The 26,414-nt window shown below is 60.8% G+C and overlaps 1 protein-coding gene across 9 annotated transcripts in view; it reads right to left on the bottom strand.

Moving 5' to 3' along the window:
* Window positions 1-26,414, bottom strand: part of COL18A1 (collagen type XVIII alpha 1 chain) — a 114,326-nt gene that overhangs the window by 19,294 nt on the left and 68,618 nt on the right. For all 9 annotated transcript variants that reach the window (XM_009441685.3, XM_009441667.4, XM_009441679.4 and 6 more), the window contains 26 exons: window positions 24,196-24,282; window positions 22,407-22,466; window positions 21,462-21,591; window positions 20,467-20,543; window positions 19,989-20,204; window positions 19,624-19,650; window positions 17,995-18,057; window positions 17,804-17,890; window positions 17,428-17,481; window positions 17,090-17,248; window positions 15,921-15,983; window positions 15,125-15,151; window positions 9,631-9,762; window positions 9,114-9,176; window positions 8,181-8,207; window positions 7,099-7,134; window positions 6,301-6,372; window positions 5,467-5,502; window positions 5,023-5,112; window positions 3,762-3,791; window positions 3,613-3,639; window positions 2,694-2,756; window positions 2,344-2,418; window positions 1,356-1,382; window positions 1,012-1,065; window positions 495-569 (listed from right to left, as the gene is read on the bottom strand). In XM_009441685.3, the coding sequence (XP_009439960.3) occupies window positions 495-569; window positions 1,012-1,065; window positions 1,356-1,382; window positions 2,344-2,418; window positions 2,694-2,756; window positions 3,613-3,639; window positions 3,762-3,791; window positions 5,023-5,112; window positions 5,467-5,502; window positions 6,301-6,372; window positions 7,099-7,134; window positions 8,181-8,207; window positions 9,114-9,176; window positions 9,631-9,762; window positions 15,125-15,151; window positions 15,921-15,983; window positions 17,090-17,248; window positions 17,428-17,481; window positions 17,804-17,890; window positions 17,995-18,057; window positions 19,624-19,650; window positions 19,989-20,204; window positions 20,467-20,543; window positions 21,462-21,591; window positions 22,407-22,466; window positions 24,196-24,282 (1,857 nt within the window). The remainder of the gene's footprint in view (window positions 1-494; window positions 570-1,011; window positions 1,066-1,355; window positions 1,383-2,343; window positions 2,419-2,693; window positions 2,757-3,612; window positions 3,640-3,761; window positions 3,792-5,022; window positions 5,113-5,466; window positions 5,503-6,300; window positions 6,373-7,098; window positions 7,135-8,180; window positions 8,208-9,113; window positions 9,177-9,630; window positions 9,763-15,124; window positions 15,152-15,920; window positions 15,984-17,089; window positions 17,249-17,427; window positions 17,482-17,803; window positions 17,891-17,994; window positions 18,058-19,623; window positions 19,651-19,988; window positions 20,205-20,466; window positions 20,544-21,461; window positions 21,592-22,406; window positions 22,467-24,195; window positions 24,283-26,414) is intronic.

Below are 26,414 nucleotides of genomic sequence, written 5' to 3'. Positions count from 1 at the left end.
GTGTGTATGCCCATCATGGAATGGGCCAGGGAGGGCTCATAGTCATGTATATGGATACACATGTGTATACGTGCACATGTATGAGTGTATGTATATACCTGTATGGGTGTGCATGTGGACAGGCCCGTATATGCATGAATACATGTGTATATGTGCACCTATGTGGAGTGTAGGCATGTGTACACACATGAGCACGTGTGGATGTGTCTGTGCATGTGTATGGGCATGTATGTGCATAGATGCATGTGTATGTGTGCACACATGTATGAGTACGGCCATATATGTGCGTGCATGTTTGAGTGGGCACACGTGTGCATGTGTGTGTGGACATGTATGACTGTGCATGGGTATGGCATGACCAGTGCTGTGTGGCCACATGGCAGGGCTGCTTATAAGTGGCCTCTGAGAGGAGCTGCAGGACCCCAGGCTGTGGCCAGGCCATTCCCAGGTCCTGGTCTCCCAGCCACCCAGTCCGCCCCTTGAGAGACACTCACCCTCATGCCAAATCCAAGGCTGGCATCTCCCGGCTCCCCTTTCTCTCCTTTCAATCCGTTCATCCCGGGGCGACCCTGGGGCGGAGCACAGGGGGTGGGGACTGCTGGGCACTGATCATTACCAGACACCTTCCCGCAGGGTGCCTGCCGTAGCCCCACGCCAGGCCCGGCGCGGCCCACGCTCAGCCTCACACGTTCCCAGCTCTCAGGCTACCCCGGCCCTTCTCACCCCTTTCCTGCACAAGGACCCTTTTGGGAGGAGGTGACTGAGCCTAGCACACACAGGCCCACTGCCCTGTCTGCCCCCAGGGCTTCCTCCTGGGTACTGGCCCCTCGTGGGGTACTGCCAGCCACATCCAGGACAAGAGCTGCGCTCAGGCAGGGCCGGTTCTTGGGGGAGGACAGTGGGTGCGGCGGCCGTCCACTCCCCTCTGGGCATGTCACCCCTGTGGGCCTGGGCTGCTCCCCACCTGCCAGACCCCATCTGCCGCCCCCACTGGAGACCCCAGGTCCTCACCGGCCGTCCAGGAAAGCCAATCTCTCCCTTGTACCCTGGCCGTCCGTATGGACCCTGCAAGAGGAAAGGAGCCAGGCTTAGTGGGGCAGACCCCGGCCCTTGACCACGAGTTGGGGGGTCCTGGGGAAGGGGAGGGGCCATGCAGAGCACAGCACCCTGGGCCACCCATCAGCTCGGAGGAGCCCACTGCAGCCTCACGCCGACACCTGCCCCATACGCTTTAAAACTGCACTAGGGAGATGAGCCCTGGGCCGCACAGCACAAGCTCAGCAGCCTCGGGCGACCGTGTCCTTGGGGGCCGTCATGCCCGAGCTCAGTGCAGAGAAAGCCAGGGACCGACTTACCGGGGGTCCTCGGAAGCCCGGCTCTCCCTGAGCAAAAAAACAAGAAGACAGGGTTAGGTGGCAGCTTGTGCCCCACCTGGCAGCCTCTCTGAGGGCCCCTGTGGCGAAGGCACGGTTAGGTGGCGGCTTGTGCCCCACCTGACAGCCCCCCTAAGGGCCCCTGTGGTCCCTTTGGGTGCACTGGGCCGTCCCCAAGGTGCAGGCAGCCCTGGGGAGGACAGGGTCGGGATTGGGGTTTGCGTCCAGGTTGGTGCGTGCATGCATGCCCCGGGGCCCTGAAGCAGGGGTGGAGGGTGGAGGGCGTGTGCCACGCAGTGTCCTGGTTGCCACAGGCCCCAGCTCCAATGCACAGCTGGGTGGGATAGTGGAGCTCTCACTGGGCCTGGGGATCCTGTGTCTGAGGCCCACCCCAAACACCCCGGAGGGCTCACTGTTCCGTCTGAAAGTGGGAGAGCCGGTGCCCCACACTCCAAAGATCCAGGCTTCTCCCCAGGACCCTCCCCAAGGGCTTTTCTGGGCGGCTGCCTGCTGGGGGTGGGGACGCAGGCACAGGCCCCTTGAGGAACTGACTCCGGGCCCTGCCCACAGCATCAGGGCCCCCAGGAAGAGGCTGGAGGGGCAGCCAGAAACCTGCTGAGGCTGAGCTGGTACAGCCTGGGCTCCTGCACCCCACAGGCCAGGCCCCAGGGAGGCGCGAGCTCAGAGCTGCAGCCCACTGAGAACCTCCCCTCGGCAGGGTGGGCTCAGAGGTAGGGAGAGGACAAGGGGCAGGGAGAGGATGAGGGGCAGGGAGAGGACGAGGGGCTGGCGGGACCGCCGACATGGGTGCGAGAAAGGAGGGGCCACCAGGGCCAGGCCTGGATGGTGGAGCCCTGCTTGGGAGAGGCTCGTGCATCAGGAGCCAGACCCTCAGGAAGACCCTCCCCAGGCTGTCTCCACGGCCCCAGGAGCCCCCACGCCCACTGGAAGGAGGCTGCCCGGCCCTCACCTTGGCTCCTTTCTGGGCAGGGCCCAGGGCACCACCGTCAGAGCTGAAGATGCTGCCCGGTTCACCCTTCTCACCCTGGAATGGCAGGAGGTCCAGCAGAGTCAGGGCCAGCTCCTTCCCCACAAAGCCTCACCCAGAGCCCCGAAGGCAGGGCCGCTGTGACTGGGCCTCGCAGCCTGGGTCCTTTCACGGGAGGTGACCACAGGGACGGCCCAAGCGGGGATGTACCCCTCACGTGTCACAGCAGCAGCCAGGGCGTCCCAGGTCCCTCCCAACAGTGGTCATCTGGGCAGGCTGGAGCCACCCCTGGGTCACAAAGGGGGTTGAGGGACAGCACCTGAGCCCCTTACCTTGGGTCCCGGGGAGCCTCGTTCGCCCTTAGAGCCCAGGTTGCCCTTGGGTCCTGCAGGTCCCTGGAATGGAGGCCAGGCCGTGAGGCCCGAGCGGCTGGCATCTCCCCCATCCCCGACGGCTGCTCCATCTCCCCCGACAGCTGCCCCATCTCCCCCGACAGCTGCCCCCCGCAATATGCCTGCCTTGTCAGCCCCACCAGGGCCCCTCCCGGCCCCAGCCTCACTCTGGACACTGCAGGCCTCCGCAGGTGACCCCCACCAGGACACCTCCCAGCCCCAGCCTCACTCTGGACACTGCAGGCCTCCGCAGGTGACCCCCACCAGGACACCTCCCGGCCCCAGCCTCACTCTGGACACTGCAGGCCTCCGCAGGTGACCCCCACCAGGACACCTCCCGGCCCCAGCCTCACTCTGGACACTGCAGGCCTCCGCAGGTGACCCCCACCAGGACACCTCCCGGCCCCAGCCTCACTCTGGACACTGCAGGCCTCCGCAGGTGACCCCCACCAGGACACCTCCCGGCCCCAGCCTCACTCTGGACACTGCAGGCCTCTGCAGGTGACCCCCACCAGGACACCTCCTGGCCCCAGCCTCACTCTGGACACTGCAGGCCTCTGCAGGTGACCCCCACCAGGACACCTCCCGGCCCCAGCCTCACTCTGGACACTGCAGGCCTCTGCAGGTGCAAGGAGCTGCCTTACCCTCACGGGTGCCCACCCAGCACAGGGCCTGCCAGGGGCTCTCGCCCACATCCCACTCCCATCATTTCCTTGGGGGCAGTGACTGTCGCTATCCCTCGGGCCTGACAAGGCCCACCCCAGCTCGACCGGGCTGCTCTGTGCTACCAGGTGGAGACCCCTCCCCAGCCGGGAGGGCAGTGGCAGGCAGCATGCAGCTCTGGCACCAGGTTACTCACGGGAAAGCCTGCGAAACCCGGCCGGCCCTGGGGAAAGAGGGACGGCGTCAGCTGGGGTCATCACGCACCCTCGCGCCTGCCCGGACCCCACCCAGCCTTGTACCCAGGTCCCCGCAGGCCCGTCTCTTAGAAGCCGGGCAGGCACATACCTCAGGTCCCGGCACGCTCAGGACGGATCCCTGTCCACGAGCAAAAGGAAAAATCGGAAACAAAGAGCCGCGTTTAAAATTAAACTGGACTCGAGCGACTCACAGATCAACAAAACACCAAACCAGGAAATTCAAGGAAAATGTTGCTTTCCAGTCTTCCTGGGCCTGGGGCATCCCTCCTGCAGCACAGACGCCCCTCAGCTCAGAGCAGCTGGATGCAGACTCCAGACGCCCTGAGGGCCATGGTTTTTACTTCCATTTTGTTTTAAAATGCTCCTGCCTCTGCTAGACGCTCCCTTGCTAGCCGGCAGAGGTGGCTCGGCCTACGGGAGGCTTTTCTGATGTTCTGATGTCTTGACCGTCACGCCGAGGTCCCTGTGGCCTCTCGGGCTGCCCCTGCCTCCCGATGTCTGTCTGCCTGCTCCTAGCAAAGCCGTGCTGGGGCAAGCCCTCTCCTGCCTGTTCCCAACTCCGCCCCTCCTCTCAAGACTGTTAGAGTCCCACCTCCTAGGTGGGGAGCTGGAGCACAAGGGTTAGGTAACTTGTCCAGTGTCACACAGCTGACGGTGCCTGCTCTCAGCTCTGCCCCGGGCAGCCCCCCTTCCACTGGTGGCCACAGAGAAGCAGGGATCTGAACCCCTGGCCACACCCAGCTCTGCTGCCCTGGGCACTGCATCTGCCCAGGGCTCAGCTCCCTGCCCAGAGTGGGGCTTGGTCCCTGTGTTCCATATGGCTGGGCGGAGACGCGTCTGCCTCTGTGAGGCCAGGGTGGCACAGGGACCAGTGGGATGCACTGCTGGCAGGCGCAGAGGGTGCAGCTGAGAGGCCTGATGGACGGGCCGCAGTGGGGGAGGAAGGTTCCGGAACCAACACAACCTTCACCAGAGGGCCAAGGGTGCATCTGCTTCTTCTGACGGGGCAGCTGGGTGACTACATGCAGCTTTGGGGCCACAGTGTCAAGGACACAGGGACTGAGCCCAATGGGAGCCTTTGACGTAAAAACACTGGCCCCTGTGCAGGCCCTCCCCCCTCCCCAGTGTCTCCAACACCACATGGAGCTGGGCTCCCCAGGCGTCTCTGACCGAGGGCGTCTCTGACCGAGGGCCTCTGCAGCCCCCACCGTGGAGGTGGAGTGTAGACTGGCAGTCAGGGCCTGTCCTGACCTGGGGGGTGTGGGGGTGTGGGGGGGGCTCGGGGAGGGATCTCTGCACCCAGTGGGGGGTCTGGACAGATTGGGTGCCCACCCACGCAGCGTCCTTACGTCCTGCTCCGACACGTAGACCACAGGCCCCGGGGGTCCGGGGGGGCCAGGGAGGCCCGGCTGCCCGACTCCGTCCTTCCCTGGATCTCCCTGGAAGAGGAGGCCACACGTCCGGCATTTCATCTCAACCGCTCTGGCCAGGACCCCAGAGTCCACCCAGCCCTGGAGGGGGTGCCCAGAGCCCATGGTGGGTGAGGAGGCACCCGGGGCTGTGGACTGTGGCCTTGGAGCCCCCTGCCAGGCAGGGCAGGCTCCAACAGGGACGGTTGAGCCACACACGCTGCCCCCAGCCTGAAAGCCACCCCTGTCAACTTGAGGGTCTTTGCCCTGAGTCTCTGAGGTCACACGGGCAGCAGGGGCACGGACCTGGGGGCAGCTGAGGCCAAACCTTCTGGGATGTCCCAGCGCCCCCCATCCCCATCCACCCGCCCCAGGGACACTCACCTTTTCTCCCTGGCTGCCTCTGTCTCCCTTTGGCCCCTGAAGAGACAGGAAGGAAATGGTTCATCACCAACAGAAACAGGAGCCCCTGGCCCCCCGTGAGGGATGGCTCTGATGAAGATGTGGGGTTCTTTATTCCCGACCGGCTGGGGCCTGGGAGGGAGGCAGCCACCAAGAGCCCTGACGGAGACTTATACTTAACTCCTGGCGCTCAGAGACCCGGGAGTGGGCACACGGAGGCCCAGAGACCCGGGAGGGCACACGGAGGCCCAGGGACCTGGGAGGGCACACGGAGACCCAGGAGGGCACACAGAGGCCCAGAGACCCGGGAGTGGGCACAGGGAGGCCCAGAGACCCGGGAGTGGGCACACGGAGGCCCAGGGACCCGGGAGGGCACATGGAGGCCCAGGGACCCAGGAGGGACACACGGAGACCCAGGAGGGCACACCGAGGCCCAGAGACAAGGGAGGACACACGGAGGCCCAGGGACACGGGAGGACACACGGAGGCCCAGGGACCCGGGAGGGCACATGGAGGCCCAGGGACCCACGAGGGCACACGGAGACCCAGGGACCCGGGAGGGCACACGGAGACCCAGGGACACGGGAGGACACACGGAGGCCCAGGGACCCGGGAGGGCACACGGAGGCCCAGGGACCCGGGAGGGCACACGGAGGCCCAGGGACCCGGGAGGGCACACGGAGGCCCAGGGACCCGGGAGGGCACATGGAGACCCAGGGACCCGGGAGGGCATACCTCGTGCCAGCTTTCATCTTGGCATAGTCCCTTCAGGGCTCCACGCCCCCCCTGCACCCTGGGCCCACCAAGGCAACTCACCTGGGGCCCAGCAATGCCCTCTCTGCCAGGGAGGCCAGGGAACCCGGGGACTCCATCTGCTCCAACTTCTCCCTGAAAGGGTCATATGGAGGACGCAGGGCATTGGCCACATGCCCAGGAATGCAGGGACCCCCACGAGGAGTCCGGGGCACCCGTGGACGTGGTGATGGCCTGGGCTTCTCTCTCTCACCCCTGTGGGCCTGAGCAGGGGCTGTGGAGGGATGGAGGAGTGGGGGAGGGGGGAGTCGGGGGGAGGGGGGAGTGGGGAAGGAGGTGTGGGGGAGGGGGAAGTGGGGGAGGGGGAAGTCGGGGAGGAGGTGTGGGGGAGGGGGAAGTCGGGGAGGAGGTGTGGGGGAGGGGGAAGTCGGGGAGGAGGTGGGGACGGGGGTGTGGGGGAGGGGGAAGTGGGGGAGGGTGTGGGGGAGGAGGTGTGGGGCAGGGGGAAGTGGGGGAGGGGGAAGTTGGGGAGGAGGTGTGGGGGAGGAGGAAGTGGGGGAAAAGAAGGGAGAGGCGGGAGGCCAGTGGCAGGGGCCGACGGGGCCTGCACAGCCAGACAGCTGGGAGGGAGGAAGGCCATGTTCCTGACGCAGTCAAACCTGGGGGTGCCCTGGGGTTGGGTGCCCTGCAGGTGGGTATCCTGGGGGTTGCCTTTGAAACCAGCACGTCTTCAATTATAAAGAAACAAAGCAGTGGCAGGAAGAGCGGGGGAGGCTGCCCCGAGCTGATCTCCGCAGGTGTCCAGCTGGGCCCTCCCTGCCTCTGCCTGGCCACGTCCCTGAACCCGGGCACAGTGCTTACCTTCGCCCCTGGCAGCCCAGGCACGCCAGGATCCCCCTAAGTGAATAAAGGGGCTCGGTGAGCACCTGCTGGGGCCAGCCCAGTCCTCAGGCAGCGTCCACCCCGGGTGAAGGGAAGGGTGAGTTACCCAGGATGCATCTCACCGCCCTCCCCCAGCCCAGAGCCGAGGGGTCCCAGGGACACTGAGCAACTTGTGCAGGGACCCCATGGCCCAGGCTGGCTGAAGGCACCCGGCCGGGACGGCTGCGGAACCTGGGGACATATTCCATCACTAGGACTGCAGACTGCAAGAGGAACCCCGCTGAGACGGCCTCATTCAAACAATTTAAGAAAGCAAACACACGGCCCTTCCCAAAAGTCAGCCTTTTGAGTGTCCCGATGTCTTGCAAATGAAAGCAAAGCATTCTCAAAGGAGCAGGTGCCATGGCAGGGGCTGGTGACACGTGAGAGTGCAGCCCCAGGGTGGGCCCCGTGCGCCCTTGGCCCCGCACGCAGCAGAGGATGCTTTGATGAGCACACAGCGGGGTGAAAGGCGGCTGCTGCCCAGGGCCTAGGAGAGGAGGCTCCAGGCTCCCCACTCAGGCACCTGCCCTGGGAGCTTTGGGGCCTGGGCAGGGGTGGGGTCTTCGGGGCCAGGCTGGGGGCTAGTGTCCCCCAGGGATGGGGGGAGCAGAGGACAAAGCTCCTGGGTCCTACAAGGTCACCACGGCTCTGTCCCTGAGCCCAGGAGTCCACCTGTCCCTGAGGCTGAGGTGGGGACCCTGAGTTCTTCCCCTATGCCCCTCTTTTCGGCCCAAGTCTGAGAATATGCTTCAGGTGTGTGAACCCAGGAATCTTGATTCCTGGGCTTCGGAGAGAGAACGGGACAATGGCCCCTTAACGCTGGAAGTCTAGGTTGGGGGTGGTGTGCGATTATTTCCCTGTCAGGCTTTTTTGCTGTATTTTGCAAACTTCCCAGGATGAATTCATCCTACTCCTGCCATCAGAAAACCTGAGGCAAGGCCCTGTCTCCCCCAGCCCCAAGGTGTCGAGACCAGGGCCAAGCCAGCAACCACAGAAACCCAGGCATATCCGTCACTGACCTTGAGTCCCGGCAGGCCGGGGGGTCCCTGTCAGGGCAGAGGAGACACAGTGTTAGTGCAGCTGGAGGCCCTGCTGTGAGATGCTTCTGCCGCAAGAAAAGCCCGCTAGTAACAGTCAAGATTTCAAAATACGTGTGTAAAAGGAAATGTACTAAGTTAAAATGGTAAAGCCATTCTAACTTACTATGGAATCAATTAGTTTCTGCCTAATTGAAATTTCTCATTCATTTTGCTCCGAGTAAGAAATGTGTCCCAGCCACCCGTGCTCTCAACAGGCTGAGTCTCTGAGCATGAAGCTGGACGCTGTGGCTTCAGCCACCCCACGTGTCTCTTGGGCAGGGCTGTGGCCCCGGGGGCTCCTCCATGCTGGCACCACGAGAGCGGGGGTGGTGTGGAGGGGACAGCGGGGGCAGGGGAGGAAGGAGCTTGTGGCCCCCGGGTCTGCCCCTGGCACGTCTGAGCTATCTGAACACAGTTGTTTTGGGATTTTGGTCACTCCTTGCTGGCCCTAACCCTGAGCAGTATACATGTTAACAGTAGAAGAAAGTGGCGATTTCATAGGAATTTCAGATTCTACTCAGGCCAAACATTTGTTACTACCCAAAATTGGGGCCACAAAAAGAATGTGATGACTTGAATTTCCCCGGAAAGGCCTTTCAGGGGGCATGCGGCCCCGTGTTCCTCTGTCTTGGCCACTCACAGTGTCTCCCACTTTGAGGCCTGCCCTCACCCCGTGACTTTAGTTCAACGAAGGGGCATCTCCGAAGCGGGAGGGTGGCCCGCGGGGCACAGCGCCCGCCACACGTGGTCCTCACGGCTCTGCAGGGCGGCTTCCGATCCCATGCAAGGCCGGTGGCTCTCGGGGACACTCTCCTGCCCCAGGCAACACCCCCTTACCCCTCAGAGCCGGCCACGCCCAGCTCACAACACTACCTGTGGCCCAGCAGCGCTTCGGGCTGTTGACCAGAAGGGCCCCCCGGAGCCTTCCATGTCATCCTGGAAGAGACACACAAGACACGTAGGGGCCTGTGTCCCTTCTTAGGGAAGGACCCCTCCCTGGGGCGGCACTGCCCGAGAGGAGGGTGGGACATGCTTTGGGGCCACGGTGGCCTGGGGAGCCGCCGTTCTCGGATGGGGACTGTCTACCTGGTGGCAGGGCCTGGGTAGGGCCCCCCCGGGGCAGCCCGTCTCGGGTCAGCTCATTCGTTCTTGGTCAGGGCACGGGTGCTGGGGCATGGCTGGGCCGAGATCCCCATCAGCACCGTGGGGCACGGGCGACGGGCGACAGACTCGAGCCCCACCATGGGGAATATGGAATCCCAGGCCGAGGGAGTGCCAGCAAGCCCACCGCCCAGGACGTGCTGCTCTGTGAGTGAGATGCCAGGGGTAGTAGGGCTGGGGCAACGGCAGCCCCCGGCTCTCCAGGGGGTCAGGTGTAGGCGGCACTCACAAATCCAGCGGGGAGTCCTGGTCCTGGTGGCCCAGGGGGCCCAGGGGGGCCTGGTGGTCCAGCGGGTCCAGGGGCTCCTGCCAGGCCGCTCTCCCCACGAGCGCCAGCAGGACCGGGGTCTCCCTTGCTCCCCTGCGTGGGGTGAGGAGAGCGTGTCAGGACCCAGCCCAGCCCCCGCTGGCCCTGCAACCCCAGTGTAGACACGTTTTCTTATGATGCTTTCTAAACCCTGCAAATCAAAAGGTAAGGAACATTCTGCCAAGCAACGCAGGCCCCACAGCAGCCTTTCTTCTAACTTTACGACACGATTTCAGCCACACAGAAACACAACTGAGGAGAGAGCCACGGAGCCTGAACTTGGTCGGGGTTGGGCCCACATGCACAGCGGGAGGCCCACATGCACAGCGGGAGGTGCACACGGCACCCTCGTTACCTCCAGCCCTGGCTCCCAGGCAGGCGAGGGGAGAAGAGAGGAGAGAGGAGAGGAGGCTCAGGGCCCTGGGACCAGCCCTGGCTTCCAGGCAGGCGAGGGGAGAAGAGAGGAGAGAGGAGAGGAGGCTCAGGACCCTGGGACCAGCCCTGGCTCCCGGGCAGGCGAGGGGAGAAGAGAGGAGAGAGGAGAGGAGGCTCAGGACCCTGGGACCAGCCCTGGCTCCCGGGCAGGCGAGGGGAGAAGAGAGGAGAGAGGAGAGGAGGCTCAGGGCCCTGGGACCAGCCCTGGCTTCCAGGCAGGCGAGGCGAGAAGAGAGGAGAGAGGAGAGGAAGCTCAGGACCCTGGGACCACCGGGGCTAGGGTGGACACAGGCGTTGCGGTGACTCTATTAGTCCGAAAGCCGTGAGAAGCAGGCGAGCCCGGAGGCGTGTGCTGGAGCCATCGGTGACCCAAGGCTCCAGCCACCTGGAGTGTGAGGTGAGAGCCCGGTGTGGGGGGCGTGAGGGAGGGAGGCCCTGGGGCAGGGGTCCCGCTGTGACGTGGCCCAGCTGCACCACCCCTCTCGTCACAGCCACAAGCTCCCTGAGCCTCGGTTTCCGTGGCTGTAGACGGAGAGGCCCAGGGTTCCTTCCCCGGCTCGGGACAGAGTGGAATGAGATAGTGTGAGCCCAGCACTGTCCACAAATGGGGCAGGAATGTGACCCGCTGCCTTGATATGGTCACAGGCCCAGCTGGAGGAAGGAAACCCCCTCTGTGGGGAAGGGTCCTTCCTGCTTCCCATGTCCCCCACAGGGGCTGGGCCCCCAAGCCAGAGCTTTCCCCGCCCTCCACCCGCCAAGGTGATCCTCGACTGCCTCCTGTCTCCTCCCTTCTAGGGATGGGTCTCCACTGGGGCCACCCTCCAACAGCTGGGTCGTAACAGATGGGCACCATGTACACCCACTTAGCTTGAGGGCTGACTTCATGAGAATCTTAGATTTTACTTTCTTGGCTTTAATCTGTCTTAGTGCCTGGCATCCTTTTATCGTCTTTAAAAATCTAATTTTTTTTCTTTTTGGACACAGGGTCTCACTCTGTTGCCCAGGCTAGAGCACAGTGGCATGATTGTAGCTTACTATAGCCTTGAACTCCTGGACTCAAATAATCCTCCCGCCTCAGCCTCCCAAAGTGCTAGGATTACAGGTGTGAGCCATCGTGTCCAGCCTCATCTAATTTTTGATCTTTAAAAAGTGCCTATAAAAAAGTTTGTTTAGGCCGAGTGTGGTGGCTCACGCCTGTAATCCCAGCACTTTGGGAGGCCGAGGCAGGTGGATCACCTGAGGGCAGGAGTTCGAGACCAGCCTGGCCATCATGACGAAACCCTGCCTCTACTAAAAAAAAAAAAAAAAAAATACAAAAATTAGCCAGGCATGGTGGCGGATGCCTGTAGTCCCAGTTACTCGGGAGGCTGAGGCAGGAGACTCACTTGAAACTGGGAGGCAGAGATTGCAGTGAGCTGAGACCACACCACTGCACTCCAGCCTCGGTGAGAGCGAGACTCTGTCTCCAAAAAAAGGTTTGTTGAAAACCTCTTTCTAATTTCATCCCTTTTTTCTTCATTTTCTATTTGGTTTACAATTAGGTTGTAGGGTTCTAGAATTCTCATTCATGTTACTTGACATTTTTGTTTTTTTAAAACTTTCATTATTTTCATACATGCATATCTAATTTTGCTGATTTTAAAGCTGATCAAAATATTCCTCCCCTGCTTAACTCAAAGCCTACATGTGTACGCGTATGCACACATACTAGAGACACAGATGTGCCCACACACTACAAATACATGTGTGTGTACATATGCTAGAGAGATGTGTGTGCATGTGTGCTAGAAAAACGTGGGCACATACCTACATACATGTGTGTGTATGTGCACATAAGAGATGTGTGTGCACATGCCCCAGATACATGTATGTGTTGCACATATACACGATACATGTGTGCATGTATGCTAGAGATACATGTGCACACACATGAGATGTGTGCACATATGCTATGTGTATGCATGTGTATGTGCACATATGCTGGAGGCATGCGTGTGTGTGCACATATGCTGGAGAGGTGCATGTGTGCATGTATGCTGGAGGTGTGTGGGCACATATTCTGGAGAGGTGTGTGTGTATGCGTGTGTGTGCACATATGCTGGAGATGTGCATGTGTGTGTGCGTGTGCACATATGCTGGAGAGGTGTGTGTGCTCACATATGCTGGAGAGGTGTGTGTGCGTGTGCACATATGCTGGAGAGGTGTGTGTGTGCTCACATATGCTAGAGAGGTGTGTGTGTGCTCACATATGCTAGAGAGGTGTGTGTGTGCTCACATATGCTGGAGAGTGTGTGTGCTCACATATGCTGGAGAGGTGTGTGTGTGCACATATGCTGGAGATGTGTGTGTGTGCATGTATGCTGGAGATGTGTGTGCGTGTGTGTGTGCGCACATATGCTGGAGGGGTGTGTGCGCACATATGCTGGAGATGTGTGAGTGTGTGCGTGTATGTGTGTGTGCACACATGCTGGAGAGGTGTGCATGTGTGTGCACATATGCTGGAGATGTGTGTGCGCACATATGCTGGAGAGGTGTGTGTGCGTGTGTGTGTGCACATATGCTGGAGGTGTGTGTGCACATATGCTGGAGGGGTGTGTGCGCGCACATATGCTGGAGATGTGTGTGCCTACGTGTGTGTGCACATATGCTGGAGAGGTGTGTGTGTGCACGCGTACATATGCTGGAGAGGTGTGTGTGCGTGTGCACATATGCTGGAGAGGTGTGTGTGTGTACATATGCTGGAGAGGTGTGTGTGTGTACATATGCTGGAGAGGTGTGTGTGTGTGTACATATGCTGGAGAGGTGTGCGTGCATGTGTACATATGCTGGAGAGGTGTGTGTGCATGTGTACATATGCTGGAGAGGTGTGTGTGTGTGTACATATGCTGGAGAGGTGTGTGTGTGTACATATGCTGGAGAGGTGTGTGTGTGTGTACATATGCTGGAGAGGTGTGTGTGTGTGTGTACATATGCTGGAGAGGTGTGTGTGTATGTACATATGCTGGAGAGGTGTGCATGCATGTGTACATATGCTGGAGACGTGTGTGTGCATGTGTACATATGCTGGAGAGGTGTGTGTACATATGCTGGAGAGGTGTGTGTGTGTGTACATATGCTGGAGAGGTGTGTGTGCACATATGCTGGAGAGGTGTGTGTGTGTGTACATATGCTGGAGAGGTGTGTGTGTATGTACATATGCTGGAGAGGTGTGCATGCATGTGTACATATGCTGGAGACGTGTGCGTGCATGTGTACATATGCTGGAGAGGTGTGTGTGTGTACATATGCTGGAGAGGTGTGTGTGTGTGTACATATGCTGGAGAGGTGTGTGTGTGTGTGTACATATGCTGGAGAGGTGTGTAGGTACATATGCTGGAGAGGTGTGAATGTATGTGTACATATGCTGGAGACGTGTGTGTGCATGTGTACATATGCTGGAGAGGTGTGTGTGCATGTGTACATATGCTGGAGAGGTGTGTGTGTGTACATATGCTGGAGAGGTGTGTGTGTACATATGCTGGAGAGGTGTGTGTGTGTGTGTACATATGCTGGAGAGGTGTGTGTGTATGTACATATGCTGGAGAGGTGTGCATGCATGTGTACATATGCTGGAGACGTGTGTGTGCATGTGCACATATGCTGGAGAGGTGTGTGTGTATGCACATATCCTGGAGAGGTGTGTGTGTGCATGTGTACATATGCTGGAGAGGTGTGTGTGCGTGTGCACATATGCTGGAGACGTGTGTGTGCATGTGTACATATGCTGGAGAGGTGTGTGTGTGCATGTGTACATATGCTGGAGAGGTGTGTGTGTGTGTATATATGCTGGAGAGGTGTGTGTGCATGTGTACATATGCTGGAGAGGTGTGTGTGTGTGTACATATGCTGGAGAGGTGTGTGTGTATGTACATATGCTGGAGAGGTGTGTGTGTGTGTATGTGCACATGCATTCACTCCCAGCCCATGTCCTCTCAGCCCCTCCGGGTGCTCTCACCACCTGACTCGCAGCTGTCCTCTTCCTCACTCCTCTCCCCACTGGCCTTCCTTCCCTCATCACCCCCATCCTGGAGCTTGGCCATGCTCTGGGGAAAGTTCCCCGTTAGTGCCAACCCCGTCCAGCCCAAGGTGAGGAGCTCCTGATGTTTTGGACATGATTCGAGTGGGCGGCCCGTGGAAGCCTGGATCCTCGAGGGCACCTCCAGGGGCGTCTGTGGTGGGGTCGGCACAGATGCCGACTGGAGGCCCAGACCCGGCTCCCAGCCCCTCCTCTGCAGGGTTCTAGCTCCTCCTCCAGCTCAATTCCCGCAGAACAGAAGGAGGAAGTGGGTCGTTGTGGGGGTGTCAGATAAATTGTCTGGTCAAGCAGGCTGTGGCCCAGACCTCGGGCTGCCCAAAGGAAGGCTGGGTCCATGGAGAGCAGCTGCCCTGAGTCCAGAGGGTCTGAGCAGACTCTGAGCCAGGCCAGGGCCGCCAAGGACACCCAGGCTGCCTTCAGCGCTCCTTCCGAGTGCCCCCAGACGCTCATGAGCCTGCGAGACGGGTGGATGGGGCTCCCCTATGGGGGGATGTTGGGGGGCCCAGCTCAGGGCCCTCCCCAGGCCACAGGCAGCCTCTCCACCTGCTGTGGCCCAGCCCCTCCTCCCAAAGCTCCTGGAGCTGCTTTATCGCGCTTGCCACAGGGAGCTTGTTTCCAGATGAGCTCAGCTTCCAGGGCGCGTCTACTCTCAGTTCACCGGCAGACCAGAGCTCGGCGGAAGCCACATCACAAAAGTGACAAGGGCCGAAGCCACCTCGCCAGACTGACAGAGGCTGCTGCCCGCGATTCCGGCAGAACGGATGGACAGATGGCAGGAGTGGGGGTCAAGGCCAGCCCCAAGAGAGCTCACTCTCTCAACCGTGGAGCCGCCACCCTCTTTGGGGGTCCGAGCACTGAGTGGGCACCAGGGGCAGGGGACTGATGTGCCAGGAATTCTGCTTGTACCTTATGTCCTGGGGCGCCTGCTTCACCCTGTACGGAAAAGAGCAGGATTATGACAAAATCAGACTTGCAGCACAGCGGACAGAGGAAGGCACATCGCCCTGCCAGGAACTGTGCCCCGACCCGGGTCCCTGCTTTGCTGCCTGTGCCGGTTTAATAGTTTCTGAGGCTGTTGCCACTGTCATCCCCCCTTTCTGGTGTGGTTGGGGTCCTGAAAGGGAAGCCACAAGGGACGCCAAGCCTGATCCCAATGCTGGACCTGGCTACATGTGGGGCCTGGGGCCTGGATGCCTCCCCAAGAAGGGCCCTTCAGCTCAGCCACAGGCTTACAGCAGTGAGGGGCATTTACAGCCCGCGTCCCCTGCTCAGTCCAAAGCAGTGCAGCTCTCATCTGAGGTCATGCTGGAGACCGCTCCCCAGGGGGCCAGACGCAGGCGACTCCCGCCAGGTCCACCCACAAACGCCCGGGGCCCCGGCTCCTTGCGTCAGTCCGACAGAGGCTCATGGCCACTGCCCCGTAACCAACGTGGAAGCTCGGAGTACGATCTCAGATCTCGCGGGGTGCCCACGTTCTTAAAACCTGTGAGTCCGCTCATCATCACAGGGTTATGAATTTCTACCCAAGCCCCAGCCGCCCAGGTCAGGGTGACCTCCAGAGCGCGAGGCCCCAGGCTGTGGGGCTGTGATGGGGGGCTATTCCTGGCATTTCCCCTTCACGGGCGTCACCAGGCACCCCCGGACCCGGGCCACATGGTGTGGTGCTGGGCCCCACTCACCCTGGACTCGAGGGAACACTTACCAGGCTGCCTTTCTGCCCAGTCCTTCCTGGGGGCCCCTCTCTTCCCGGAGGGCCTGGGGGTCCCTGGGGGAGAGCAGAGCACAGTGGGTCTTGATGGCATTCGGCCACTAAAACGATTTCTGGGTTAACAGGTTATCTGGGCTTCCGCAGGTTTCCGGAAGGCAGGACACAGAACGTTCCCCCAGACACAGGGCCAGAGTCCCAGGGCTCACGGGAGACCCCACAGCCTGCGTAGCCCGCAGTTTCGCGGCCACATTGGCAGGATGAGATGGCAGGGTTGACAGCACCACGGCGGGAAGATGCTTGCACACCAGGGCTGGCGTAGCCGCTGCTCCCTCTGAGAGGCAGTCTGGCCACATGCGTGAATATGGATTAGGCATGTTCTTTAAGCCCAAATTCCCCTCAGAATGGATCCTGGGGAGCACTTGCCATGCAGCACCCAGAGAGGCCTCAGAGCCGATGGTGACGGCGAACGCCCATCGGTAGGGTTGGCTGGCTCAGGTAGGGACTGTTACGGAGGCAGGGGCATGTCATGGGTGACCTAACCCCACACTCCCTGCCCTGCACGTCATGGCATGCTACCGAGTGACCCCAGGCCACGGGATGCCAGTGCAGCATGACCCAATTACAGCAGCCATGTCTGCACCTGCTGCCCATCATGACCTGCTGCCCATCATGTGTGGCACAGCTGGTGGAGCAGGCACCTGCTGCCAGTCATGACCTGCTGCCCGTCATGTGTGGCAGAGCTGGTGGGGAGCCTGCCGTGGGGACCTGAGACCCCACGAGCCATGTTGGCCAAACAGGCTCCTCCCTCCCCTGGCCCTCCAGCAATGCTGACCTCGGCCCTCCCACACCCACCCATGGGAATTGCTCATGGAGACGCTCTCTGTGCAGTCCGTGGACCCACAGGGCCAGAGAGGTCGGAGGCCTTGCTTGCGGTCACCCCCACTGGTCAGCACCCCTAGAACCATGGGGTGGCCACTCAGGTGCCTCCGCACACCCCAGGGCGGCCCCGAGTCAGCAACCGCCCACCAGCTCCCAGAGGAGATGAGGTGAGGGGGCGGGGACTGGGGAGGCCTGAGGCGGGGCAGGGGCTCCCATGTGGGGTGTTCATCCCTCACTCCCAGCAGACAGGGCTCCCGACACTGACGGTGGGAGGCAGGACTTACCGGCAGGCCGGGAAACCCGGGGGGACCCTCGCGCCCAGGCACACCAGGAAGGCCGGCGGGTCCTGGGACGTCGGAGCTGTTCACCCCAAAGCGGCCTGGCTCGCCGGGCAGGCCTGGGACACCAGGGGGTCCGGGAGGTCCAGGGAAGCCTCGAGGACCCTGGATGTGGGCGAACACAGATAGTCACAGCCCATGTGGCACCCACCAGGGATGACCACCACCCCCAAACCGGGCCTTGTCCCCACCCCCCAGAGGACCCCAGCTGAATCTCGGGGGTCCATGGCTTGTTCCTCACGGGCACAGACATCGGGCAGCGCCGCAGGTTAAGGGCCACTCACCCGCAGGGCCTCCAGATCGCCCCCGAAGCCAGATCCCTCCATGTCAATGAAGGTCTGAGGAAAAGAGCCGGAGAGACACGTTGCCCTGAGCTCGGCCCCCCGCCTGGCCTACTCCTGGCCCCTGCCCCCCAAGCTGCATGTCGAGCTGTTTCTACAAGGAGCTGAGAAACCACGGCCCCTCTGCTGCCCCCAGAGAAGCCTGAAGGCAGGTGGATGGGGGCTCCCACCACACCTGTGACCCCTCAGCTCAGCCAAGACCCCACGCAAGCCCCTGAGGGTGGAGCTGATACTTCTGGGCCAGATGCCCTCCCAGAGGCAGTGCCTGCTTTTGAAGAGGGCAGACCCCGGGTCACAGGAAGCCAAGGGCGGGACTTACCAGCTTGTCGTGTCTGAAGGAGGGTCCTGGGGGCCCTGGAGGCCCTTGGGGTCCTGGGGGCCCTCTCTCTCCAACCCCAGGGTCTCCCTGGGAACACAAGACAAGCCCGTCATGCCCTGGGCATGCACACAGCCCCCACCTTGGCCAAGGGCCAACACAGGAAGGGGCCCCACCCAGCCACGGAGACTCACCTTGTCGCCCTTGGGACCTACGTCCCCTGGAGTCCCGGGGAAGCCTTGTGGCCCGGTGTCGCCCTGGAACACAACATCCGGGTGCCCGGTCAGGGAAGGCACCACCATGGGCCGCACCCAGCACTCTCAATGCTCCTCCCCCAAGCAGGGGACGGACGGGAGCTGAGCCCTTCAGGGGAGTCTCTGGGGCCCGGAAAGTAGGAGGGCGCCAGGCCCAGCAGACTGTCTCCCGCCTGAGCCCATTTCGCCAGCCACGCCTGGGGGAAGCTGTGGGCAGCATCCCTCGGGAGGTCACAGCAGGTTCCCCGAAGGCCTCCACAACAGCTGGTGCTTGGGTGTTACATACGTGTGTGTGTGGTATGCATGGTGTGTGTGTGAGGAGTGTGGTGTGTACATGTGTGATATGTATGTGTGATGTGAGTGTGCATGTATGGTGTGCATAATCCATGGTGTGCGCATGTGTGCACACGTGGTATGTGTATGGGTGTATCCACGTGTGGTATGTGTATGGGTGTATCCACGTGTGGTATGTGTAATGTGTGGTATGTGTGCATGTGTCCACGTGTGATGTGTGCACGTGCGTGTAGCATGTGCATGTGTCCACCTGTGGTGTGTGCACACACGTGTAGTGTGTGTATGCAAGTGTATCCACGTGTGGTGTGTGTAATGTGTGGTGTGTGCACACGTGTGTGTAATGTGCATGTGCATGTGTCCACGTGTGGTGTGTAATGTGTGGTGTGTGATATGTGCTGTGTGTGCATGTGTGGTATGTGTACGTGTGGATCCTCACCCCCACACACACACGCGCAGTCACACATTCACACACTCAAACACACACGCACATACACACACGTGTGTGTGCCCTGTGGGTGGGCCCCATGGATCCTCACCCCACACTCACACACACGCGTGCGTGTACCCTGTTGCAGTGGGTGGGTCCCGTGCCGCCCCCCAGCCGACCGTCCTTTGTCTGCCGTGGTCCTCATCGCAGGCAGCTTGGCTGTGGGGTGCCAGGCGGTTGGTAATGACCGTTCGGTGGGCACCATGAGATGCCCTCCCTGTCCTTTCAGACCTTCTAGACTGTTTTTAACTTGAACCCTCCTGTCCAGCGTTCGTGACGGCCCCACTTTCTGCCGAGTGTTACCATTTGCTGGGCAGGCTGTTTCCAGGTCTTTATTCGCAGTCGATCACGTCATTACTGTGCTTGGAAACGGTGTTTGCTGATTTTTAAAGACTGAACTGCGTGTTTTGCGACGAAGCTCGGACTTCACAGAGTCTCAGGTCGCCCCGTGCTTCCCTCCCCTGCAACTTGCACCACCCCTTGCCCTGCCCGACTTCCTTTTTCTTTGCTGTGCATTTTCCCTCTAAGGGTTTGGAAGCTCTGCCTTTTCTCACTTCCTTTCCTTCTTCATGGTAGTTGTGGCCCAAATGTCTCAACACAAATGCATAACTGCTATTTCCCATCAACAGTTACACTCATCTTTTCTTTACAAAATTTCACTTTCAAAATGGTTTTGCTGCACAGTCTCCTCACTGGGTCGCGTTTAAAGAGTGTCACTGCCAACAAAGCCCTGGGGTTTAAGCAAACATCACAGATAACACGGGGGCCAGAAAGAAACGCAGACTCACCGGCTTTCCGTCTTCACCAGGGTCACCCTGGGTGTGCAAGAGAAGCTGTTAGTGATGGGAAATGACTCCTCCGGCGCCACCTACAGTCTCTACATGGAAGTGCACCCCACGCTGCAAGTCCCCCCGATGTCCTCGCACCCGCGCCAGGAGCCTCCTCACACCCACAAGGGCTGTGTCTGAGCAGCTCCACCTCCCACGTCTGACCACCTTCCAGCACCAACCCCGAGCAACGGTGGGCCTAAGGAGGCTGCTGACCTGCCCCGATCCCAGCTCAGCTCACTCCCATGTCGGCCGCAGCCTCTCCCCCTCCTGCCCAAGCCCCCACCTCCAGACCGGGCCGGACTCGGTGGGGCGTGAGGACTCACCGGCTCGCCGTCCCTTCCAGGGGTGCCGTCCCTCCCCGGAGGCCCTGGGGGTCCTTGTGGTCCGGGGACAGGTTGCAACGCTGGGCCTGCAGGACCCAGGGGACTCACCGGGCACGGGAGACCCGGGGGACCAGGTAGGCATGGGGATCCTGGGGGGCCTGCCCGGCCAGGTGGGCCCGGAACACCTGGCTCCCCTTTCTGCCCCTTCAGGCCGCCCTGGGAATAAACAGAACACAGGGCTCGGGCTGGGGTGGGGCCCCACACACCCTGCCTGCGTGTCCCGCTGTGCTCTCCAGAGTCCCAGGCTAGGCTGCTTCCCACAGTGGACACGCAGGGTGGACGCATGCTGGCACCGAGTGCTGGGCACAAAGGAGGCACGGGCACAGAGGGGCTTCATCAGGGCTCACCAGTGAGTGGCCCAAAAGGCCACAGGTGCTCTGGTTCAGAATGGTTCAGGAGCACAGGGAGGTGGCCTTACCTCTTTCACGCGGCCCCCAGGGGTCCGGACACTCCCATCCCATGTGGAGACAGAATCTGAGCCAGGAAGTGTCTGAGCTGGGAAGAGAAACAGAGGTGGCCACGGTCAGGCCCCCCGGGTGGCCCCAGCTCTGCTCTCGGCACCCCAAATGGCCCCGGCAGCCCAAACGCTTTCAGTCCTGGAGCCCGGCTGGACACCGTCAGATCCCCAGCCTCAAGCCGCACTCCCCTGAGCTCCGGCTCCCGGGCAAAGGCAACAGGGAGACAGAATTTAAAATCAACAGTAAGGCCGGTGTGGCCACCTAAGCCGATGACAGCTGAAACCTGGGAGATGCTTCCTGAATTTGTTCCAAGAGACCCCGGGCCCCCAGAATGCCTTCTTATCACCCAGCATGCTTTGTCCCTTTTCCTTTTTCCCTCTTAACTTTTACTTAAAATAAAAATGAAAACCAACAGAAATCCTGCAAGAGAAGCACAGTGAACACCCAGAGCCTGTACCCAGAGCCACCATCCGGGCCTCGGCATCTCCCCACCTGCCTCACACACACACACACACACACAAAAACACATAATACACATCACACACGTACGTTACACATGCACATCACACACACGCAATACGCACACTACACATCACATACAACACAATGTGCACTGCACACCACACACGTACACTACACGCAACACACACACCACACCACACACAATACACACACCACACACTGCACACACCACACACGCCCACACATGCATGCACCATACACACTACATACACATCACGTAAACATCACACATCACAAACATGCACATCACACACCACACATCAAACACCTGCCATATATTTCACACAAACACGTGCCATATCACACACACGTACCATATACACCACACACTACACACACCATACATCACACACACCTCACCATCACACAAACACACGTTACACAACACACACACCCCACACCACACACACACCACATCCAGAAAAGAGCTTACCTCCTAACGAAGCCACCGTGGTCTGCTCCTCGATTTCTTCACTTCTGGAATCTTCCGTGCTGCTGCCTCCAGCCAAGGGTGGAGTGGTGACCGGGGGTGGCGTGGGGAGCCTGGGTTTTAGGGCCACGCCCTGCAGGATGAGAGGGGAGGTGGCCTGTTACTCAGCCGGCAGATGCCCGGTGGAGACTTGCTTGGTTTGTGAAATGAAATACTTAAGATTGCAAGAAAGATAAAGAAAAATCCTCTGAAACAGGAGGGTGCTCCAGGGCTGTGTGCAAGGGGCTTCCTTCCGTGGGCCGCAGGGGTGTGGCCGCCTGTGGGCTCCCCGGCTCCCCAGGACCCAGGACTGCGCCTGCCGTCACCACAGAGGCCTCCTGGCGCCCGACAGGCCATGCTGGGAAGCTGATGTGAACCTGCAGAGGGTCCCTGCAGGGAACACATTCCCGCACCCGTCTCTAACGGAAAGCACCGCGCCTCAGTCCCGGGGCTGGGGCCTCCCCACTCCCCGCCCCTCCTATGTTTTCTCAGGTGGCCCGAGCTGGCGAAAGCCTTCCGCACGCTCCCTGCACCGCCTTCTCCTCCTGGTCGTCAGACTCACACACCCGTTCATTCCCTGGTGGCCACCCACGAGCTAACGGAGGGATGGGGCGAAGGGAAGGCCAAGGTTGCCTCGAAGACCAAGGAGTGTGCAGGGCAGGACCTCGTTTTAAAGGAATATCCTCTCACCAGAGACACGCGGCGGCCAGGCAGGGCCGGAGCAGGGCCTGTGCCCAGGCTCCGAGCGTCTGCCCAGCCCAGCATCCCTGTTCCCAGCCAGGAATATGTCTTCATGGCATAGAGGGAGCTCTTGGAGCCACACCTGCGTGTGCACATGTGTCACCCCACTGCTGGGAGGGGCTCTCCCGGGACCCTGCAGGGTGGGCGGGGCCCCGTCCGGCTACTCACCGTCTCCTCCCTGAGAAGCTCCCGGGTGTCCCCGAGCCCGCTGCCAGAGTCTCCGGATGCCTGAGGAGTTTGAAAAGGGAAAGGCTGGAGAGATGGCAGCCAGGCCAGGCCCCGAGCCCAGCAGGCCGGGGAAGCAAAGGACGCTGCTCTCGCCTCCTCCCGGCCCCCTCTCGCCTCGTCCAGCCCTCTCTGGTGCTCTCGGGGGGGCCGCTGGGGTGGGCACGCTGGCCTTCCCTGTCCAGGCACCATCTGAGCTTCAGAGTGGTGTCCAATCGGGTCGAGGACAGTGACGCTTCTGAACCTGCCTCGGCCGGTGGTCAGACATGCGGAGGCGGGAGGGGGAACGCGCTCCTCTCTTCTGGCCAGAGCCCTGCCCTGGAGGAGGCCGCACCACAGATCCTCCCCGCACAGGTTTCCCCAGCGCACGCCCGGCTGGGCCGAACACGCGCCAAGGCGGCCGGATGTTTTAAACTTCAGGAAAACCCGGAGGAGAAACATCCTCAGGGACCGCTACTGACCCCTGAGGGCAAGACAGGCCAGGGGAGGGGTGCGGCGCCTCGGCGACCCCCCGCACCCAGCAAGCTGTCCCAGGGCGCAGCCTTGTCATGGCCGCCATGTGAACAATCTGGCGTCTTCTGGCATGTTCCAGGCAAAAACAACGGGCTTATCGGGCAAAATAAGAAAAAGCATGAAAGTAACATGGATGTTCACACACTGCCCACACAGTGTGCCACACACAGCAAGGCTGTGGGTCCACGTCCACGGCGTCTCCTGCCCACGCCCCCAGGAGCAAGGCTGTGGGTCCACGTCCACGGCGTCTCCTGCCCACGCCCCCAGGAGCAAGGCTGTGGGTCTGTGTCCACGGTGTCTCCTGCCCACGCCGCCAGGAGCAAGGCTGTGGGTCCACGTCCACGGCGTCTCCTGCCCACTCCCCCAGGAGCAAGGCTGTGGCTCCACGTCCATGGCGTCTCCTGCCCACGCCGCCAGGAGCAAGGCTGTGGGTCCACGTCCACGGCATCTCCTGCCCACGCCGCCAGGAGCAAGGCTGTGGGTCCATGTTCACGTGGGGCATGTTGTGATCTGGGCCCCTGAGTGAGAATTCCCTGCTGTTCCTCACACCTGGGGCTGGGGGAGTCTCCCCTTGGGTACCACATGATTCCACACACCCCACCAACACACACGCCACACAACACACAGACACAGAGACACACGCACCATGCAGACATGCAGACACAACACACAAGACAGACACACCAGAGACACACCACACACACAGAGACACACCACACACACAGACACACTACACACAAACACAGAGACACACCACAGACACACACGACACACAAGACAGACACACCAGAGACACACAGAGACACACAACACACACAACACACAAGACAGACACACAACACATACACACACATCCACACACAACTCACAAGACAGACACACCAGAGACACACCACACACACAACACACAAGACACAGAGACACACCACACAGACACAGACACACACACACACACACACACACACACTTTGCTGAGCTGCCTCACATCCTCTGTCTCACCAGCTGCCATGGAGGGTGGTTTCTGGTGTTTATATCATGCTTTGTATTTGTTTTTACGGGAAAGTTCATGGCAAGGAAGGGCTCTGAGGTGCTACAGGAGAGCATAGAAATGGTATCGCAGCTTCCCAGTGCCCCAAGTGGTATATTTTGGGACTTTTCCCTGAACTCCGCGTGCCAGGGATTGAGGGGAGACCCCACCCGGGCCCCAGATGTCACTCACCCCATCTGAGTCATCGCCTTCCTCGTCCAGGCAGTGCATGGGGCTCACCTGGGGGTCCCTGCGCACTTTCAGCTCAGCGATCACCCCCTAAATGCAGACAGAGAAAGGGGTCACCAGCGGTCCTGAGGCGGCAGCGGCAACCCCGGCGCTGCTTGAGCTCCAGATTTCGGGGGGCCCACAAAGGGCAGGAGAGTCTCGGAGAGGGAAGGGGTCTCAGGCAGCCTCCCTGGGGGTGCGGTATGCCTCATGGTAGGAAGACGTGGTGAGACCCAGGGGCGTCCTGGGCGCTTTCATGTGGAAAGCACCCGGCTGGGCGGAGGCTGCTCCCTCAGACTCGGCTCATCTGAGGCAGCTGATGGGCCACCTGAGGGCTACGGGTTTAGAACCACAGCAGGTGTGGCTCGATCTAAGGCCTGGGAGGGCGGGCAGATTTGAGGGGCTGCAGGTCAAGTCCCCCAACCCCAAGTCCCGGGAGCTTTACACAAGCACCAAGCGGCCTCATCTCCCAACTCGGACCAACCGAGGCGGCACCATGGCTTTGCTTTCTTTGAACTTCACCTTTTCATCAAAAACAAAACCCAGAAGCCAAGGACAGAAACGCCGCAGATGTGGGGGAGTTTCCTGGATCTCTGCGCCCATTCCGTCCGGACCCAATCTCACTCACTCACCCACCTACCCACCGCTCCCTCTGGCATCTTCATTCCTGGGCTGAGTGCCAGGGTGCCTGACCCTGCCCTCTCGGGCCCTGGCGCGGCCGGCGGTGCCTGGTGAGATGCAGGCCGGGGATGCTGGGCAAGGACACAGGAGGGCGCAACGTCCTAAGCCTCAAGCGAGCAGCTCGCCCGGTGGGGAGAGGACGCTGGGAGGGGCTTTGGCAGGAAAAGGGGCTGCCAGGTGGGGGCTGCGCACAGTACCAGGGGCTCCACTGGCCGCACTGCGGGTTCTGCATCCTGGCCTAGATTTCAGAGCCAAGCGAGGCCAGCTGGAGCCTGGGGCTCCCCACGCCGGCTGGGCCCCCAAAGCCCGGGCAGGTGGCTCAGGAGTGGGGCTAAGCCTGCAGGACGGGGTGTGAGTGCTGAGTGTGTGGGCACATGTGCGTGAGAGCATGCATCTGCATGGACACGTGTGCAAACATGAGATCACGTATGCACGCGTGTGAGCTCATGCGTGGGGGGGGGTTGTGGACCCCGTGGGCCCCCTGGGTTTCCCACAGGTTTCCCACAAAACGCACCAGCGGTTCTCAGCGTCACACTGCGGGGGAGGGCGTTGCCTACAGTGCCCCCAGGTCGGCCAGGGGCAGCACCGTGGGGTCCAGGGTCCACCGTCCACCAGGACCTACTGCGTGGGGGTGGGGCAGCAGCCCAGCGGCTGAGCCTTCACATTCAGGAGCCCCCAGGTCAGGCCCAGGGAGGAGCTGGGGTTGAATTCTAGAAAACTGCGCTTTGGCCGGGCGCAGTGGCTCACGCCTGTAATCCCAGCACTTTGGAAGGCCAAGGCAGGTGGATCACAAGGTCAGGAGATTGAGACCATGGGGAAACCCCGTCTCTACTAATAATACAAAAAATCAGCCTGGCCTGGTGGCGGGCGCCTGTAGTCCCAGCTACTCGGGAGGCTGAGACAGGAGAATGGTGTGAACCCGGGAGGCAGACCTTGCAGTGAGCCACAATCGTGCCACTGCACTCCAGCCTGGGCAACAGAGTGAGACTCCGTCTCAAAAAACAAAAAACAAAAAACAAACAAAAAAAAACTGCGCTTCTCCACTGGGGCAGCCCGGGCGGGGGGTGCATCTTGGGTGGTCTTGGTGTCGGGGAGGGACTGGGCATTCCTGACACCCGATCCCCACACAGACATGCACTGTCCAGAGAGGCCCGTGAGGCCCTGACACCCCCACAGGTGGCCACACGCTCTCCTGAGAGTGCCCCCGACGGGCCGACACCTCCTGCATGGGGCTACAGGGTGCCTGGGTGGGGGGCGACTACAGAGGGCAGAGAACTCTGAGCCCGTGGCGGCCGCTGGCTCCAGGGGTGGGGCAGGAGGCACTAGTGCAAAAGCCACAGGCCCATTGCAAATATTTTAGGGACTTCGGACTGAAAGTTATGAAATCCGGAGACACCCGAAACAGAGATCACAGGAATTCTGTGAGGGAAGAGCATGTAAAATGCTTCCCGACACGCTGCAGCCTCAGCGCCCTGGAAATCAGGACACAGCTGGAAATCAGG

Source organism: Pan troglodytes, chromosome 22 (assembly GCF_028858775.2).
Source record: "Pan troglodytes isolate AG18354 chromosome 22, NHGRI_mPanTro3-v2.0_pri, whole genome shotgun sequence".
Lineage (NCBI taxonomy): Eukaryota > Metazoa > Chordata > Mammalia > Primates > Hominidae > Pan > Pan troglodytes.
Note: the sequence above shows the minus strand (reverse complement) of the source record. Positions and strands in the feature narration are given on the sequence as shown.